This window comes from Pieris brassicae, chromosome 11 (assembly GCF_905147105.1).
Source record: "Pieris brassicae chromosome 11, ilPieBrab1.1, whole genome shotgun sequence".
NCBI classification, from domain to species: domain Eukaryota; kingdom Metazoa; phylum Arthropoda; class Insecta; order Lepidoptera; family Pieridae; genus Pieris; species Pieris brassicae.
Genome location: NC_059675.1, coordinates 11230304 through 11246936, shown reverse-complemented (window position 1 = coordinate 11246936; position 16633 = coordinate 11230304). Strand labels below are relative to the sequence as shown.

Sequence of the window (16633 nt, the reverse complement as noted above, 5' to 3'; positions counted from 1 at the left end):
GCAATTTTCACGTCATTTCTCCTAAGGTTTTTGAATTTTCAAAACAATCCGGTGTGATGTCACAAATGGGTTAAGGATAATATCTGATGAGGAATGCGACATATCATGGGCGTTTTCAAATTTCTTATAATAGAAACAACGACTCACCTCAAGTATTTTAACTTAAAATAACTCGACTTTTGAGATATACTTAAACAAACAACATGTCCACAGTGTCATAAAACTGGACAAAATAGATCTTAGGGCAAAAAAACTAGTGATATACATAGGTATGCTCATTATTTTTTTTTTTGTATGCGTAGTACCTATGATCTCAATTTTGTCTGATTGTATCAAGTCAAAATCTCGTGATGTTACTTTGAAAAAATTAGTTACCAACTCTAAGTAAAGTTTTGTGACAACAGATATTTATCGAGTTAAAAGAAGTATTATCGATGCCATTTTGGTAATGAGTGGCGCTTCAATCATTTTTAGTTCTGGGCCTCAGATTTCTGTTTCATGATTATCAGGGGACTCGAACGTCTTTAAAAAATCTCAACCATTTCCGTAAGTTCCTTTAGTTGTAGTAAAAAAAATGCGAAAATACGGGACCTAAGGCTACATTTTATTTTCATTATTGAAGATCAAAATAAACCAACAAACCGACGCTTAATAGCCTCAATTTTAAAACAATTTGTTCTTACAAGGTAACCTCTAGAATAATTCGATTAGGCGATAGCATAAATGGATAAACTAAAGTTTGCTTTACATACCTCTTCCAGAATTAAAAAGAAAATGTCACAGCACCACAAACAATGTCATCAACACCAAGAAGCTTTTAAATTACCACCACATAGTTTTACTAAAATGCAATTTAAATAGTTACGGTGATTTTGTGACTAATTTACAGCTTCAAATTTGTAAATATATTATCCAAAAAATGGTTAAGCATTAGACCCGTATATATATATATAGTTTTCTTAAATTGTATTTTGTTACAGTACATAACAATCACTGCGATAGTTGATATTGGTGGAATTATAACCAGAGAGTATAGAAAATCGCATTTAATTATTATATAAAAAAGGAGTGAAGATCCTGCCCTTATTTAGTTCAGCAATAGTTAGGAACTTTTATCCTGATGGGGTTAAATCACGATCAAATCAAAAAGTGATTAATCAACTTAAATTATTTATTTCTCTTTTTACAAAAAGATATCAGGAATTTACAATAATTTTTCATTTAACCACTTTCTATAGCAATATAAATCACAGGTTTCAATGCCATACAAATATCTTGTAAATCAAACACCGGATCCAGACCCACTGCTTTATTGACTCACCAGTGTTCCATACAATAAATCATAACAATTATTGAGACAAACAAAACAACATGCCGAACTTAAATACGTCAAACGGTCTGGCGATTCCGTAGTGTTCCGGACTCAGTCTGCCTTCGGGGCTTCCAATAAATATCAAATATGTACACGAGCCCACTCGCGACACAACCTCCCTTAAATATAACTTTTTTTTTTTAAATTTATAATTTATTTCGTTATGTCCTATCTATGTGGGCGCCGAGAAACAAAAACATTCAATGGCGCTTTCTCAATCAACTCTGCCCATAAACAATCGACTCTTGTTTGCGCACTTCCACCCGCTGTCATGTCATCCGGATGTCAGAACACAAACATTACACTGGACCACACCTGGCTAGATACAGATAATCTGTAAAGTTATTTGTAGTGTGGTAAGGCATAGGAAGGCTGAGATTATCAATAGATCTCGGTTATGGTACGATAAAACGAGGTTAATCTCAACAGTCATTAGCGAATCGACAAGCTCAAAGGTAGAAGTGTGATTGGCTAATAATGTTGATTGGAATGTTTAGAAGATCAACACAGACAATACTTTGCAAAATAAGCAAAGGTAACATAAAGTTCAACAAATGGTAGAAACTTGTCTTAAAGTAGTACTGAAAATAATTCGGTCTGTGTTGGAGAACGTCGTTTTATAAGTACCATAAAAAAAATTAATCTGAGTGTTAGTACCGTTACTATAGCACCGTTCAAAAAACGCGAGGTTTTAACGGTAGCTATATTTAAAAAGTGTAAAATTGAAACTCGATTTTTAAACATGTCTGACAAAACAAAGATAAATAAAATTTATAGAATGTGTATATAATAAAAAAAGATATATAGTTTGGAATATGCCGCGCATAAACTGCAGAAAGAGAGAATTCGGTAACGAATCAAAAGTATTAAAGACTCATTCTGTACAGTGAGAAAATTTATCGCACTGAAGGCAAATAAATGGACAAAACATTTATTGCTTACAGACATTAAAAATGTTTTGCCGAAAGGAGAATCAAGAAAAGGGGTTTTAGTGTTGTTGTGTGACGCAGTATTACAAACAATTTTTTTTAGTATAAACCAATTTCATAAGACATTTGAACATCACGTTCACGCGATGGATCTGATGTCAGAAGTAAAAAACATATTGTAAACCTAACTTAAATGTATTTGTTTTTAATTGTATGTATATAAAAAGGTCCGCCTGGCGCAGGTTGACATCCCCATCCCTCGATGACGTTTATTACGATCAAATAAACCCTAATTCAATCTAAATATAAGTGGGCCTGCGACGACTGTGAAGTCTAAACAGGAACCCTACTGAGATGACTACCATTGTCGAAAACCGTGAGACGCTTCTCGAAAATGTTAGCCATAATCTAATCAGACGTGCCGTGTTGAAGTCGAATTAGACCAGTCTTCCCGTGACCTCAATGGGCCAGGACGTGTCTATGGGATGTCGTCAACTCGAGCCGTGCGCGCGTAGGCGGGTGTGTGTGCGCTCGGTATTGTCCAGTGTAAGGTATGCGTGTGCGTGTGACGGCTACTGGGAGGGGTACTGCGCCGAGGGCATGGCCGACGCGTACATGACGGGCTGGGCCGACCCGCCCCACGATCCGCCGGTTGCGCCTGCGCCGCCCGGCATGCTCATGCGATATCCAGCTGGAATTATATTTTTGCGCTTGTATGAGCCTGTACATGTGTATAGGCTCATACAAGATACAAGTTATACTAAATCTATAGCTTCATTTAAACTACATGAGGGGTATGTCGCCTCTCTAGAGATCGTGCAATCGTACCCCAGATCCATACCAATGGATTTTGTATCTATGTGCACAATTGCTAATACAGAGAAAGATACCATTGTGTGTTAACCAGAGCTAAGCCTTAAGAAAGTCCAAGGGTAAAATTGAGTTGAGGCTTAGCACTAAGTAAGAGCTTTTCTTTGAATTTAACATGCCAAAGTATATTAATTTCAATACATGAACAGTAATTATTAAAAACTCTATCCTATTGACGCCGTATATAATTTGATGTTATTAATGAAACAAATTTAGTAACGCTAATAATGCATAGTACGCTTAGAAAGATTTAATAATACAAATTTCTTAAGTTTAATCTATACATATGAAATTCTTGTGATTCAGTTATTGTATCCAATTGTTTTCCGATTTTAAAAAAACCAGTGGCGCCACAACCTTTTAGCTCTGGTAGCCTCTGCTGTCTGTATGTTACGTGATCGTTTGTTTTTTTAAATTTTAATAGACAAATAGGTGACCAGCCTTCAGTGCCTGACGCCGTTGACTTTTTGGGTCTAATGCAATTTGGTCTGGTTTCCTTTCGATGTTTTTCTTCACCATACAAGCTAATTTTAAATACGCACATAGACTGAAAGTCCATTGGTGCATAGCCCACTGGCTGGCATCGAATGAACCAGTTACCTAAGGGATGAGATAAGCACCTTAATTGCTCTTCTGTTTTCCACGTCTGACAATAGATTATATTAATTACTCTTTAGTGATAAGAGACAACCCTTAAAATTCTTGTATGATTTTTAGGATAAAATCGATATTTTTTTATATGTCAAATCTTTTTTGATGCAAATTTATTATTTGTAATAGGGTTATAAGTACTGTACATATCCATTTCTACCTGGTCAGGTAGTATTGATATAATAATCAAATCAAATATAATTTATTCAACTTAATTTTATATTATTTACAGACGAATTGCAACAATTTGATTGATCAAGATCAAGATTCAATTGATAATTTTGGATAAGGTGTAGGACGCACTATATAAATTAAGTCACTCCATAAATAAAATAATTCATTCATTGCTTTTGAATAATTCAGATATATTTGTATTCAAGGCAACATTTTTCAACATTATAAGCAAATAACCACTACCTAAAGATGGTCTATTTTAAATTCTTACCAGCTGCTGCTGCTTGCGGGTTGTTGTATGCAGCATATTGCTGATAATATCCAGGCGCCATATAGCCTTGTATTGCAGGGTAGCCCTGTAAAGTTTTAAAAAAAGTAAAATAAATGACTTAAAGTATAAACCTTTTTGACCTAAACTTTGCAGAAATCAAAGCTTGTTAAGTCCAATTAAACATTTAAAAAAGAACCTAAATTCTCCATCTACAGTTTATTCCACTACTGTGTGTGATCATAGTTTCTAACTATGCACTAACCACCATGCACCATTATGATTGGTAGTCTCAGTTTCCACTCTTACACACTCACCATCTCACTTATCACAAATACACTTTATTATGCATGCACATCATTATTAACAATGGGTCAATAGAATGAAGACTACATTTAGCCATCTATAAGCCTAAAATGAGTCAATATAGTTCAAATACACATTTTGAATTATTAATAATCAATAATTTACTCAGCTGAATGTCTAAGGTGTCAAAATATAAAATAAATAACCCTTTACTTGTATTTTAATATATTTAATGACAAATATATTATAGTTATATGTTCTAGTTTTATGAAATAATTTTTAATTCTGTGAATATTAGACTAATGTATTTTTTTTTAATTCGGGAGTAAACATAAATAAGCAATATATTGAAATAGAGCAGAATAGACTAAGTAGTGATTTATATAAGTTAAATATATATTCTTGTATATCAGTCTGTATTACAATATACACTCCACATGAACAAATTCATGGGCTAGTTCTACTTATCTTATGCTACTTATGTAGTAATAGTATTAGAAGGGGTAGATGTGATGAGCTTCACGATGTTTCGCTATGGGCCATTACCTCTATATAGTAATGTGTAAAAATAATTTTAGGACATTTTGTAGTGTGTATCTTATGTTGCAAGAAATTAATGAACAAAGCCTTTAGAAAAAATGCAAAAAATTGATTGTATCATGTACAAGCTCTAGATCCATATTTTAATGAAATTAGAAGAAAAGATGCGTATTCTTCAATTTTTTGACTTGTATTATTTGTATAAATTTATTTCATAAATCTAGGAAACAAGCAGGCGGACCTTTCAGAATCAAGATGCTTACTGGCATGTTGCACGCATTGAAGGGAAAAGTACTCCGTCTTAAAGAAATAAGTGAACAGATCGTATACTGAATATGTGAAACTGTGAGTAAACACAAGACACGAGAGAGGCAGTGATTATTTACCTGAGCATACCAGTATCCCATGCCTTGTTGATATGGATATGGGTATTGTGATTGTGCTCCCATTGCTGGTGGTGCGGTTGGTGGATTGCTGGTACTCTGAAAAAATAGTGATAGCTATTCATAACTCAAATAAACAACAAATATTAAATATATATATTTGTTTTATATACCTGACTTTCATTGCCACCATTTTCTTTCCCCCAGAAGCATTTTACGGTATGTCCACTAATTTCTGTGTTATGTATTGCTTCTATAGCGTGAGCCGCTGCTTCTTTAGTGGTAAATCTAATAAACGCATAACCTTTATCCCTGAACACTCTTATATCTTGTATTGGACCAAATTGTAAAAATGTGTTTTGCATTAAATCTTCAGTAATTATGTTACTAGTAAAGCCTCCACAATACACTGTGGTGTTTGTTGGTGAGCTTTGGTTGTAAACTTCGTCAAAAGTAGGTTGTTTTGCTCTCTTGCTAGTGGGAGCTCCTTCATTCGTACCCTTAGCTGGAGGCTTACGCGTCGACCAATTAGTACGTATAGAACGCGATCCCAACCACTGACCATTCATAGCCTGTATCGCAGATTCCGCGTCTGCTTTTTTCACAAATGATACGAACGCATAACCTTTAGATTTAAGTGTTTGTGGGTCGCGCACTATTCGACAATTCGAAATTTCACCAAATGGTGCAAAAGCGTCTCGAAGAATATGTGTCTCTATCTCTGGCGACAGGTCACCTACGAATATGTGGTGATGGTTGCTCGTATCGGTCTTGGGTTGATTACCCGGACTTGTAGCCCAGTTAACCTTCATTTCCTTGTCAAGAAACACTCGCTTGTTCATGGCGGCCAGAGCCGTAGCCGCCGACGTATGATTCGTAAACTCAAGGAACGCATAAGGATCGTTACCGGGCTCCCGAATTATTTTGCATCCTTTTACCTCGCCTATTTGTCCAAACAACGCGCATAAGAATTCCTCTGTCACACTCGCGTCTAAATTTCCGACGTAGAGAGTTTTCGGGTGGCTTTCGTCGCCCATATTAGCTTATCGTAATCTAGCGGATACTTTATTACGACTATTAACACTAATATTGAAATATATGCTACACAACGTGTTATTTCATCACATAAAATATTTGATGACGGATAAAGAAAGAAAAATGTCGCAAACAGTGCCTATAACTTCTTGAAAGACGTTGCTGTTGACTCGTGAAACGTTCACTTTCGGAAACAAACGCATCTATAGTCGAATTTCCGGTAGAATTTATTCAAAAACTTAGAGGGAAAATAATGATTTAATAAATTTAAGGTGGTAATTGTTTTTATATCATTGGTATTTTTAAGTGTTTAATTGAATAAAATGTCTACTTGCGCCTAGAATAGATTTAAGTAAATTTTCATTTAATAATATTCTTTAAAAACAATTGTAATATATCTTTATTAAACCACAGACAACGTATTTTTTTAGGCCGGAAGTGTGTGTCTCCATGATATTTCTACAAAGGATCATAGATCAAAAACAATTATCATTCCCCCATAGACCATCCATATCGAAATAACAGTTAGGGAAGAATTTAAGTAAATAAAGTTTAATAAGACTACTAATAACATCTTTGAACCTAAAATAAATATTCTTTTTTCAGTGAAGCTAACACAATCTTTATAAAGATACTACGTAATATTGTCATTACATTAATTTCATGCACAATTCATTATTTAGGTTTGAGGATTTTGAGTATTTATGGTATTTGTCTGTACTCTATCAGTCTATGTGTACAATATTTATAAAAATTTATACAGCAGGCCATAAACTCAAAAAAAAGTTAACAGCAAGAAAAAAATACTAAATTAAGTCAATTATATTTTTTGTAAAGATGGTAATAAAAACAATACAAAACTCAAATTGTACTTTACAGAATTACTGCACTGATACATATTATAGTATATTAGTAATGTCTTTAACTAATATATGTATATTAAATTACACTAACATTTTAAAGTGAGAATGTCTAGTATCAAGTCTCATTACTTACTATTAAAATATTTAATATTAGATTGTTAGTATTAAGGTGTTGGCGACTGATATTGGTTGTGCATACATATAAGACCATAAATATTTCTTTGGGACGTTATTATTCATTCTCATAAACAAAAATAATTTTAGTTTAATTTTGTTAAAGTGACTGTTTTGAAGTGAATTTGAGAAGTTGATTAACTTTATATCAAGAGCATATTAGAAAGAGAAAAATTCCAACATATCTTATAAACAATTTCAAAGCAAAAGATATTTCCAGAATTATATTGAATCATGATCCTTCTTTAATATAAGTACATTAGATGACTTGTGAAAAGTATGTTCCTATTAATATGCTGAATAATAAATTGTCCACAATTGCTGCATTATATAACCTTTAATACTCCTCTGACAAAGACTAGATATACCCTACTGCTCTCGGCTATTCCTACATTTAATAAATAAACATTCCTTATGTAATTGTTCACCTACTCTATAGACTTTTTTCATCACTAGACATATTCAATTCCCCACTCAACTCTTTCAAATATGGTAACCTTAAAACACAATCATAAGTTCAAATTCACTGAATCAAGCCATATCCACTCTCCAATTTGAACACCCATGTGTGTTCAAATTGGAGAGTGGATTGCTGAGTGGTCTGCATATGTTCTTTGTAGTATTATTGTAGTCTGTAAATCTTTTCATTGAAAAATTATTTTCATTATGTGTAGAAAGCTGTGACGTTTTCTAAATAAATATGATATTCAGGGTAACCAAAAGGTTGGTAATCAAACTAGTAAATTGGTACTGATAGGTCCTTGTGTTAGACAAACTATTTATGGTTATTTATTGGGTATATATAAGTAAATATTAAGTTATACTATGTAAAATTTTCTCAAATCGGAACTTTTTGTTTACTTCAGACCACACTGTGAAGCACTTTTTTTTAAATGTGATTTGTTGATTTACCTCAGTAGAAATGCATTTTTACCTGCATTTATTAATTAGATGGTGGCATGATAATCTAAAGCCTTTCTTAATAAAAGGACTATCCACAAAGAGGGTTTTTTCAGTTCAAACCAGTACATACATGCACAAAAAATAAAAACACTTCTACAGTATAATATTTATATTTTACTTAAAATTCAAAGTGCAATGGATAATAGTACCCTGTTTTATTAATCCCAAATTTCATCATCAGGAGGATTTTCATGTATTTGTTTTTCTAAGGGTTGCTTAAAGACAGGATGATAAAATAAGTGTTTGCCCATTTGAGTTCCTAATTTACATACTTTTATATGCTCAGCGAGATCGTTTTGAGGCATCCTGTGACTATGGTCAAAGGGACAAAAAACCCAGTCTGATTTGAAATCTGGGCACTTTGTTAGGTGCCTTTGAATTCTTGATCGCGGAACACGGTGGTAAGCGTTGTACGGGCAAGAGATATAGGGATCGTCCATGATACTAGAACAATACGATTAAGTTAATAATATAGTAGCTAAAGTAGAAAGGCTTTTAAGTTTCTCAAATTGCACATGTAAAATTTATGAAAGAACTTATAAGTTAATCATATATCATAATCATAATCATACCATAAATCGTGGGAAAAGGGAAAATATTGTAAAGATTCTTTACTTGTTGATTATAAAATTGTTAATATCTTGATAAAATTCAAATTTAAGTATTTCACAGATTAGAAGTAGGTACAACCGATACAGATACCTAAAGCTCATCGCTTTTAAACGATTTTCAAATTTTGAATTATATCTGTTAAGCCGTTTGGTCACTATAATGTTTTTTCGTTTTATACAAATAATAACACATTGTACGAATAAAGTAAAAATGCAATGAATAGGGAACTATTGACAATTTTTACAAGAGACGTTGCCGTTTTGTGTTACACTGTAGGCAAAATTCCCACGCGTCATCCTTACCCAGCTATTAAGTGAATGTATTTTTCATTCATATTTGAAATTACCTCTTAACTACTATAATAATTTGTGGATCGATTTTTAGTGGTATATATATGAAGTTGAATCTAGGGGAAATATTTTGTAGGAGGTGGCATCACTGTTCTGACTCCTGTGGATATAATACATTAGAACAGACTACATCGCTACATTATATTGACATATTTATGATATAAAATTCAATTAAATTTTTTATTTAATATTAAATTAGTGTCTGTATTAATTTATTATAATCATCGCTATTACATTGTCTAACAATGCATTTATTAGTTTTATTATAGATTTTGGTCATGTTGGCTATTTAAGTACAAACACTTTATTATATTAGGTATGTTTTGTTCCTTTGGTTGAGGTTATTGATACTGTAGGAGTACACGTATACACTATTTATTTGTGGAATTTTAGGAGTTTAAAGAAATGAGGTACATATTATTTTTTGGAAAGAAATAATAAGTCACAATGCTGCCCTTGACGCAGAAGGATACGAGACTTTCGAGAGGGCCAATTACCGGAATCCGAGAAAAAATTAGTAACTGGTTTAGATTAATTTATTCAGATCAAAATTCCCGAAACTTATTTCTCTTTCTTATATTGAACTTGTCCTTTGCTTTTGTTGAGCTGTTTTATGGTGTGTGGACAAATAGTTTGGGTGAGTTTAATTGATAAATATTGTTAAAATAACTTACATTAAAAAAATTACTTCAAAAAGTATTAATGCTCCAATATATTTGTAGGTTTAATATCTGATGCATTTCATATGTTCTTTGACTGCACTGGATTAGTTGCTGGTTTGGCAGCGTCACTAATATCCAAATGGCGATCAAATGAACGATTTTCATATGGATATGCAAGAGCGGAGGTTCTTGCTGGTTTTGTAAATGGACTTTTCCTATTATTTATTGCATTCTTTATCATGAGTGAGGCTGTTGAAAGAGCAATTGAACCACCAGAGGTATGTAAAAACACCATAATTGTCTACTTTTAATAATAATCATGACATTTTAAAATCATCTTAGTTCATACTAAAAACTTCTAATAAATTATAAAACCTGTTTAGTCTGACTGATGATTTAATATAGACATATAAAAATATTTTCCTTTGCTTGTTTAACCTATTTTAATGGTAGCCCAAATTAAATCCACATCATCGCAATGTTATGCTAAAGTAATATTTTTTTTTATTACTTATATCTTAATTATGTGTAAAATATAATGTATAATTGATATAAATTATCACTTGAAATTTACTTTCTTTTATACATATGTTTATTTATTTTATGTGGTTTAAATAATTATTGTCTAGGATATTATATAAAGCTCAATGAATTCTTTTATAACAACATTTATTTAGCATTAAAGCATAATTAAATGTTAGGTCTATTGCAATTAAAAAGTTAGTGTCACTTAACTAAATTAGAAGCTAGTATTTTATAGGCTGAATTCAACTTAAAAATATTCCATGTGGTTTTAAACACTAAATTGTTTTAAGAGATTGGCATATTAAAATATTGAATTCAGTCACAATTACTTTTACACGTAAATGTAGCAATAGAAAATGCTGAAAATTGCTGTGAATGGTCACTACACATTGTCATTACGACTATAGACCTTTCATTACGACTAGAAACTGGTTTTCTCATAATTTAATACATATATTTTACGAAGCTTTGTCGCTAGTATGTAAAAATAGTTTCAAAATGCCAAAAACTTTTGAACAGGTTTTTTGCTAAATGGCAGAATGAAATGAAACCATGTCATTTAATGAATATGTTCATGTTCAATAATAATATTATTAAAACTGCTTAAGTTGCTTACTAGTGCTAGTAAAAATTATTTTAAAGCACGTACAAAATCGAAATTTTTAGGGCAATGGTTTTGTGGCAAAAAATAAATAAATTTATTTGTTTATCATTTTTGCGATTAGTAAGGCGTAAATTTTATGTTATTTCCGTAGCCTCCATAAAAAACAAAGCACGTCTTAAAAGAAAAAGTTTGACTATGTTGGTCCGTAATTGGGTTGCGTAATAAATACCCCACGGGAATATGTATATATATTATTTAAAAATAAATCTTCTAATTTCTTAGCCGTAACTGCACGACGCGGGAAAATGCAATAATTCGAAAGTTGTTTATTTTTTAGTTGATTATTCTTAAAATTATCATAGAAATTGTAGACATTAATTGTATATTTGCATATGATAAACAATTCGCCAAAAACATATTGAAGCCAAGCGCATCCGTCTTCGATGAAAGTAGCTTGACCGCAACAAGTTAGTGCTTTATCATCGTGTAATACATTTTACACGAATGAAGCTCTATTCACGTAAATTAATATATAATTAAAGATAAAAGCATTTTTTTTTTAAATTTCAGGTGAAACATGAAAGATTACTGTTAGTATCCATTCTTGGATTCTTGGTAAATATGGTCGGTATTTATGCCTTCCATCACGGTCATGGTCATGGCCATGGAGGTCACGGTCACTCACATGGTGGGCATGGTCATTCGCACAACCATGGCCACTCTCATGATGAAACTGAAGCGCCGACCGGTGCTGGATCAGCCATCATGCGTGGAGTATTTCTCCACGTCCTTGCGGATACGTTGGGGTCAGTGGGAGTGATTATTTCAGCGATTTTAATGCGTATGTTTGGTTGGATGCGTGCTGACCCAATATGCTCGATGGCTATAGCATTGTTAATTGCCGCGAGTGTGATACCGTTAATAAGGGATTCAGCGGGAGTGTTGATGCAACGGACGCCTTTATCGATTGAACGGTCCTTACCTAATTTGTTTACGCGTGTGGTTGGCTTAGCCGGTGTGCATGCAGTTCAGGAACCTCATTTTTGGACTCTCTGTAGTGACGTTCACGTGGGTGCTATAAAATTAGAAGTTGCCAGAGAGGTAGACCCTCGATACATCACTGATCAAGCGGCCAGAATTTTCAGAGACGCCGGCGTAAAACATTTAACAGTACAATTGGATTATTCCCCGCTTTGAAGTGTACTCTTGTACTATTTTGTTGTTATGTACTTTAGATAGTGTTAATAATTGTGCCCTAAAATCAGATTATATGTACATACAGATAGAAAGCTGATTGTTACTACCAGTTTTATACTAGTTCAAGCAGAAGCAGATGTCTGTAGGTTTAGTCATTTGCTGAGTCCACAAAAATATTTAAAATGTTTTTGTATTTAAGCTTAAGTAGTAATGAGATTGAATAATTTTTGGTTACCGTAAAAAATTTAAACTGTTTTCCATTGTAAGGATCTTTTCTCGTTACTCGACAATTACTATAAATTTTGTATTAATGTCAAGCACAAAAGGCAAAATTATTTATTATGAACCGTTAACTACAAAAGTGAAACAATACCTTTTATTTATGTAAACAATTTTCACATAAAAGTAGCTTTTCATTGTTATATAGGCCCCAAATACAAGAGCATTATTTCTAGCTGATCTTTTCATCAAATATATTATCAAGATTTGCATTTATCGGATAATTTATCTGATTCATGAAGTTTATGTTTACCAAAAAAAAGTTCCGTATTACTACGGAAATTTATCGTTTATAAGGCAGGCGTAGGGAACAACTGTTTTTAAATGATTGAACTTATTATAACTTATAATAAAAATAGGGTAAATTTATTGAAACTTTGTTATAAAAATATATAAACATTCCACTGCTATTTATGATTTCCAAGAATAGTAAAGTTAGTCTCGAATAAGTCGGCCATTTTACGATCTTTAATTGTGGATTTGGTTGAACTTCTGCTTAACAATAAAATTTATTATAAAAATAAATCTGCAAATACTTACTACCTTTTATAATTGAATTGCCGAATAAGATCGAGATCCACCATATATTTCCACAATAACTGGATGCATTTATCATTTGGTAATTACAGCAGAAATATTTATTTAAGATTATCAATAACCTCTTGGTACATATAATGTATGTTTTGTTGTTGTAATTAATTGTGTCACAAAATTATATATCTAATATTTGTAAATGAGAACATATTAATTTTATTTTTTTCTACTTACTGATATAATTTTCCCGCCAAGTAGATTCTTTACTTGTTTATTAATTGTAACAATTATCATTTGTCTTAGCAATCAAAAAAATAGTATCAATAATAAAATCTATTTTATTCTTTGTGGGCGTTTTATTTACGCAGTTGGGTGTAGTACTGTTAATGTTGTTATAATTTTGTCAGGTTACATTCAGATATTCGTTAATTTGATAACATTATACATTAAGCCCAGAATATTAAAACTGGTGGCGACATGCAATTGACATAATAATTAAGTTCTCTTGAAAATAAAAGTAACTTCGTATATAAGAAAAATGTTGTACATTAATGTTTATGTATGTGTATAGACCCATATGACCACAGGGTCATACTATGGTATGTGGTATATGTTTCCACAATGTCAAATTTAGTTAAAGGGATTTGATATTATATAATAATTAAAACTCTGTAGTATACCAAATACATTTATGCAAAAACAAATCATTCATATACATACAACAAAAATATTAAATAATAAATCTGTTTAAATATAACTAGAGTAATGGGTGCAATCACACAATCTTATAAAAAATATATTAAGGAAATTTATTAACATTTAAAAATTATTTTGGTATTTTATTTTTAGATCCTTCATCAATATTTTTATATGCGTTGTATGAAAAAGTTGAGGTTGACTAGTTACAAAAAATACAAAGTAAAACAAAGTTATTGTAACAATTGTGTAAATTGCAATAATATAAAAGTTATGTTTTCTGGTTAAATTTATGAACAAAGAATAAGACTGTGTGATGACCCTCTCCGAAAATGTATTTTACTATTCAATAAGTTTCTTGGCCTTAAAATAGCGGCGAAGGTAAAGCACCTGCCACGTTGCTAGCCCCAACAAACACACCATTGAAAACAAACTGAAGAATAACACTCTATTGTTTGTTGATTCTGAAAGATAAAAAAACATTTAATTAAGCAAATAAACTTGATGTGAAAAGCATAGCAATATTGTTTTACAAATTTTAAGCTCATTTATTATATATAGTAGGTTTAATTTGAGGAATTTTTATATAAGGTTACTTTATTGATAAAATCATTATGAATATATCTCAACTAAAAGACCTAAATTAAAATTGAATATTGACAATGGTAAATTGGTATTAAAATATACACAACCATTAGTATCCCTCATCTCTTCTTCTCGTTTTCTCATAAGTGTAAAATCTTGCACAATAGCCTCTGACAAATCTTCCAGTCTCTTTAACTCCAGTTCCATTGGCTTTAATTTTGCTGCTTCACCAATCTGTTAAATGATTAGAACTTTAGTTGTCAATTTTTAATTTTAATAAAGAAATTATTAATATACTTTGAACTGTGTGTCGTTTAAGTTAGTGAATGTTAGTAAACCAGGAAACGAATGGGTAAAAATATTATTTACTGTCATCAATTAAAATGACCATGCCAATTTTTTTCTATAATGGACATACACACAAACACTCAATTCAACTTATTACCCATGTATTCTAGTAGATTGAAGATTGTGAAGATCAGCAACATAATAAAAAAAAAATACACATTATAGGAAAGCAGCAACTTAAATAAATTCAAAAACTAAACAAATAATTAATATTCAAAAAAATATTAAATGCCCTAATCAATATATAATTTAAAGTTTGACATGACTTTAAAGAAATGGTATTACAAATTCAAACAATGTTGGTTTAAAGCATAGGTTTGAGCAGCACAATACATGAACTTTCAACAACAATATCATATAGTTTTTAAGATAGATGGAGTGGTATCTGCTGCAAAGTATACTTTTTAGTAGTAAAAAAGTTATCTTCATAGGCTCACATATTATCAGATTACAAAGAGTCCAGTGGGAATTCTAGAAGTAAAGTCATATATCAGAGGTTAATTTATAAAGACCGAAACACTCAAATAATATTTTCCCGCCTCCAATTCTGTATAAAATAAGTTCTCAATGTATTTAATGTTTTATTCAAAACTGCCAAATCAATGCCTGTAAACATAGAAATGTCTTCAGTTCAATAGTTTATCTTGTCTTTTCATTTTCAGTTAATATTGATTCAACAAAATGTAACTTACCCCTTCATAATTTTTTGCTTCAATTCCAACTTTTATATCTAAGTGTACATCTTGTGCTACTCCACGACGTTCTAAAGTTAAAAATGTTATATATTATTCTAGACATTTATTAGATAATGGTAATGCATAATTAATGTATTTGCAAGATTGAATTTATTTAATAAATAGCAAACAAATGTGAAAGAATAATACAAAAAAATGCAATATTACCTGGTTGCATTTTAGATATAAAACAGACTTCAAAAGTGTCATATGTTTCTGTTACAAATGTAAATTTGCCCTTGCTGATGTTGTCTTTTTGAGCCAAGATGTGTCCCTTGGAATCCCGCACCTATAAGATGAAACTATAATTATGTTATTCTTTCAAAACATTAGGATAGTGCAGATTTTGGCCAATACTGATAAGTTTCTACATACTCAGATTTTACATCAAGCTTGTTTATATCCTAACCTATCTGTGATCAAATTAATATATTATTATGTTAAGACTTTGTATAAGAAAAAAAGCGATATTTTAAAAATATCTTCCACATATTTAAACAATCTTCATACCTTATAACTACATGAATTTTAAATGAGTTAACCTCTCATGAACTAGAGTAAACGAAAGTAATTTTTCTTGCTTACAATGTAATCAATCCGCTGTCCAGTAATCTCTGTAATTTCATACTCCCCGGCGACTAACACGTTAGCTTGTAATTCCTCTTTCAAACATTTTTGAGTATTTGGTGCCAAACTCCACATAATAGCATCACAGCTACACCAAAAAATACTAAATATAATTGTGAGATAATGTACCTCCATTGTGGTTAAATTTTTTCGATATTTTGTTTAGGTTCAATTACATCTCAATTCGTTACGAAGAGAAAACAAACATTTTATATACGTATTCGTTTCGAAAAGACATCGATGAGTTGGCCCATCCTTTTCAAAACGTCAACTTTTTTTGGTAATGTCGTAGATTTAGGATTGGCACTTTAAACACGGCACCTAACATCTGTATCGTATATCAATCTGTATT

General features: G+C 31.5%; 3 protein-coding genes across 4 annotated transcripts; 1 reads left to right on the top strand and 2 right to left on the bottom strand.

Annotated features, from left to right (window-relative positions):
* Window positions 1–1294: 1294 nt before the first annotated feature.
* On the bottom strand, window positions 1295–6732 carry LOC123716078 (nucleolysin TIAR). Its single transcript, XM_045671617.1, has 4 exons — window positions 5667–6732; window positions 5497–5592; window positions 4268–4352; window positions 1295–2992 (listed from the first exon to the last, which is right to left on the bottom strand). The coding sequence occupies exons 1-4, from the start codon at window positions 6528–6530 to the stop codon at window positions 2874–2876; spliced, it is 1164 nt and encodes a 387-aa protein (XP_045527573.1). The 5' UTR covers window positions 6531–6732; the 3' UTR covers window positions 1295–2873.
* A 2898-nt stretch (window positions 6733–9630) lies between these two features.
* Window positions 9631–12666, top strand: LOC123716101 (zinc transporter 7). Its single transcript, XM_045671656.1, has 4 exons — window positions 9631–9806; window positions 9884–10127; window positions 10213–10430; window positions 11852–12666. Exons 2-4 carry the CDS (start codon window positions 9938–9940, stop codon window positions 12476–12478), a joined length of 1035 nt encoding a protein of 344 aa, XP_045527612.1. The 5' UTR covers window positions 9631–9806; window positions 9884–9937; the 3' UTR covers window positions 12479–12666.
* A 1300-nt stretch (window positions 12667–13966) lies between these two features.
* LOC123716102 (transmembrane emp24 domain-containing protein bai) lies at window positions 13967–16557 on the bottom strand. 2 transcript variants are annotated; one of them, XM_045671657.1, is made up of 6 exons: window positions 16240–16557; window positions 15823–15943; window positions 15613–15683; window positions 15018–15026; window positions 14680–14806; window positions 13967–14451 (listed from the first exon to the last, which is right to left on the bottom strand). In XM_045671657.1, the coding sequence occupies exons 1-6, from the start codon at window positions 16414–16416 to the stop codon at window positions 14330–14332; spliced, it is 627 nt and encodes a 208-aa protein (XP_045527613.1). In that variant the 5' UTR covers window positions 16417–16557; the 3' UTR covers window positions 13967–14329. The 2 variants fall into 2 exon arrangements, with proteins under 2 accessions (XP_045527613.1, XP_045527614.1); XM_045671658.1 differs by lacking the exon at window positions 15018–15026 and having other exon boundaries at window positions 16240–16555.
* Between the last annotated feature and the right edge of the window lie 76 nt (window positions 16558–16633).

What these genes read in the sequence shown, in the direction of transcription:
- LOC123716078 (XM_045671617.1), bottom strand. Translation starts at nt 6,530, where the DNA reads ATGGGCGACGAAAGCCACCCGAAAACTCTCTACGTCGGAAATTTAGAC. An exon ending in TGGGATACTGGTATGCTCAG is followed by an intron (nt 4,353 to 5,496) that starts GTAAATAATCAC and finishes AAAACTTTACAG; the next exon opens with GGCTACCCTGCAATACAAGG. An exon ending in CCCGCAAGCAGCAGCAGCTG is followed by an intron (nt 2,993 to 4,267) that starts GTAAGAATTTAA and finishes ATATAATTCCAG; the next exon opens with CTGGATATCGCATGAGCATG.
- LOC123716101 (XM_045671656.1), top strand. Translation starts at nt 9,938, where the DNA reads ATGCTGCCCTTGACGCAGAAGGATACGAGACTTTCGAGAGGGCCAATT. An exon ending in TGTGTGGACAAATAGTTTGG is followed by an intron (nt 10,128 to 10,212) that starts GTGAGTTTAATT and finishes ATATATTTGTAG; the next exon opens with GTTTAATATCTGATGCATTT. An exon ending in GAGCAATTGAACCACCAGAG is followed by an intron (nt 10,431 to 11,851) that starts GTATGTAAAAAC and finishes TTTAAATTTCAG; the next exon opens with GTGAAACATGAAAGATTACT.
- LOC123716102 (XM_045671657.1), bottom strand. Translation starts at nt 16,416, where the DNA reads ATGGAGGTACATTATCTCACAATTATATTTAGTATTTTTTGGTGTAGC. An exon ending in GACAGCGGATTGATTACATT is followed by an intron (nt 15,944 to 16,239) that starts GTAAGCAAGAAA and finishes TTCATCTTATAG; the next exon opens with GTGCGGGATTCCAAGGGACA. An exon ending in AGAGATGAGGGATACTAATG is followed by an intron (nt 14,452 to 14,679) that starts GTTGTGTATATT and finishes TTTATCTTTCAG; the next exon opens with AATCAACAAACAATAGAGTG.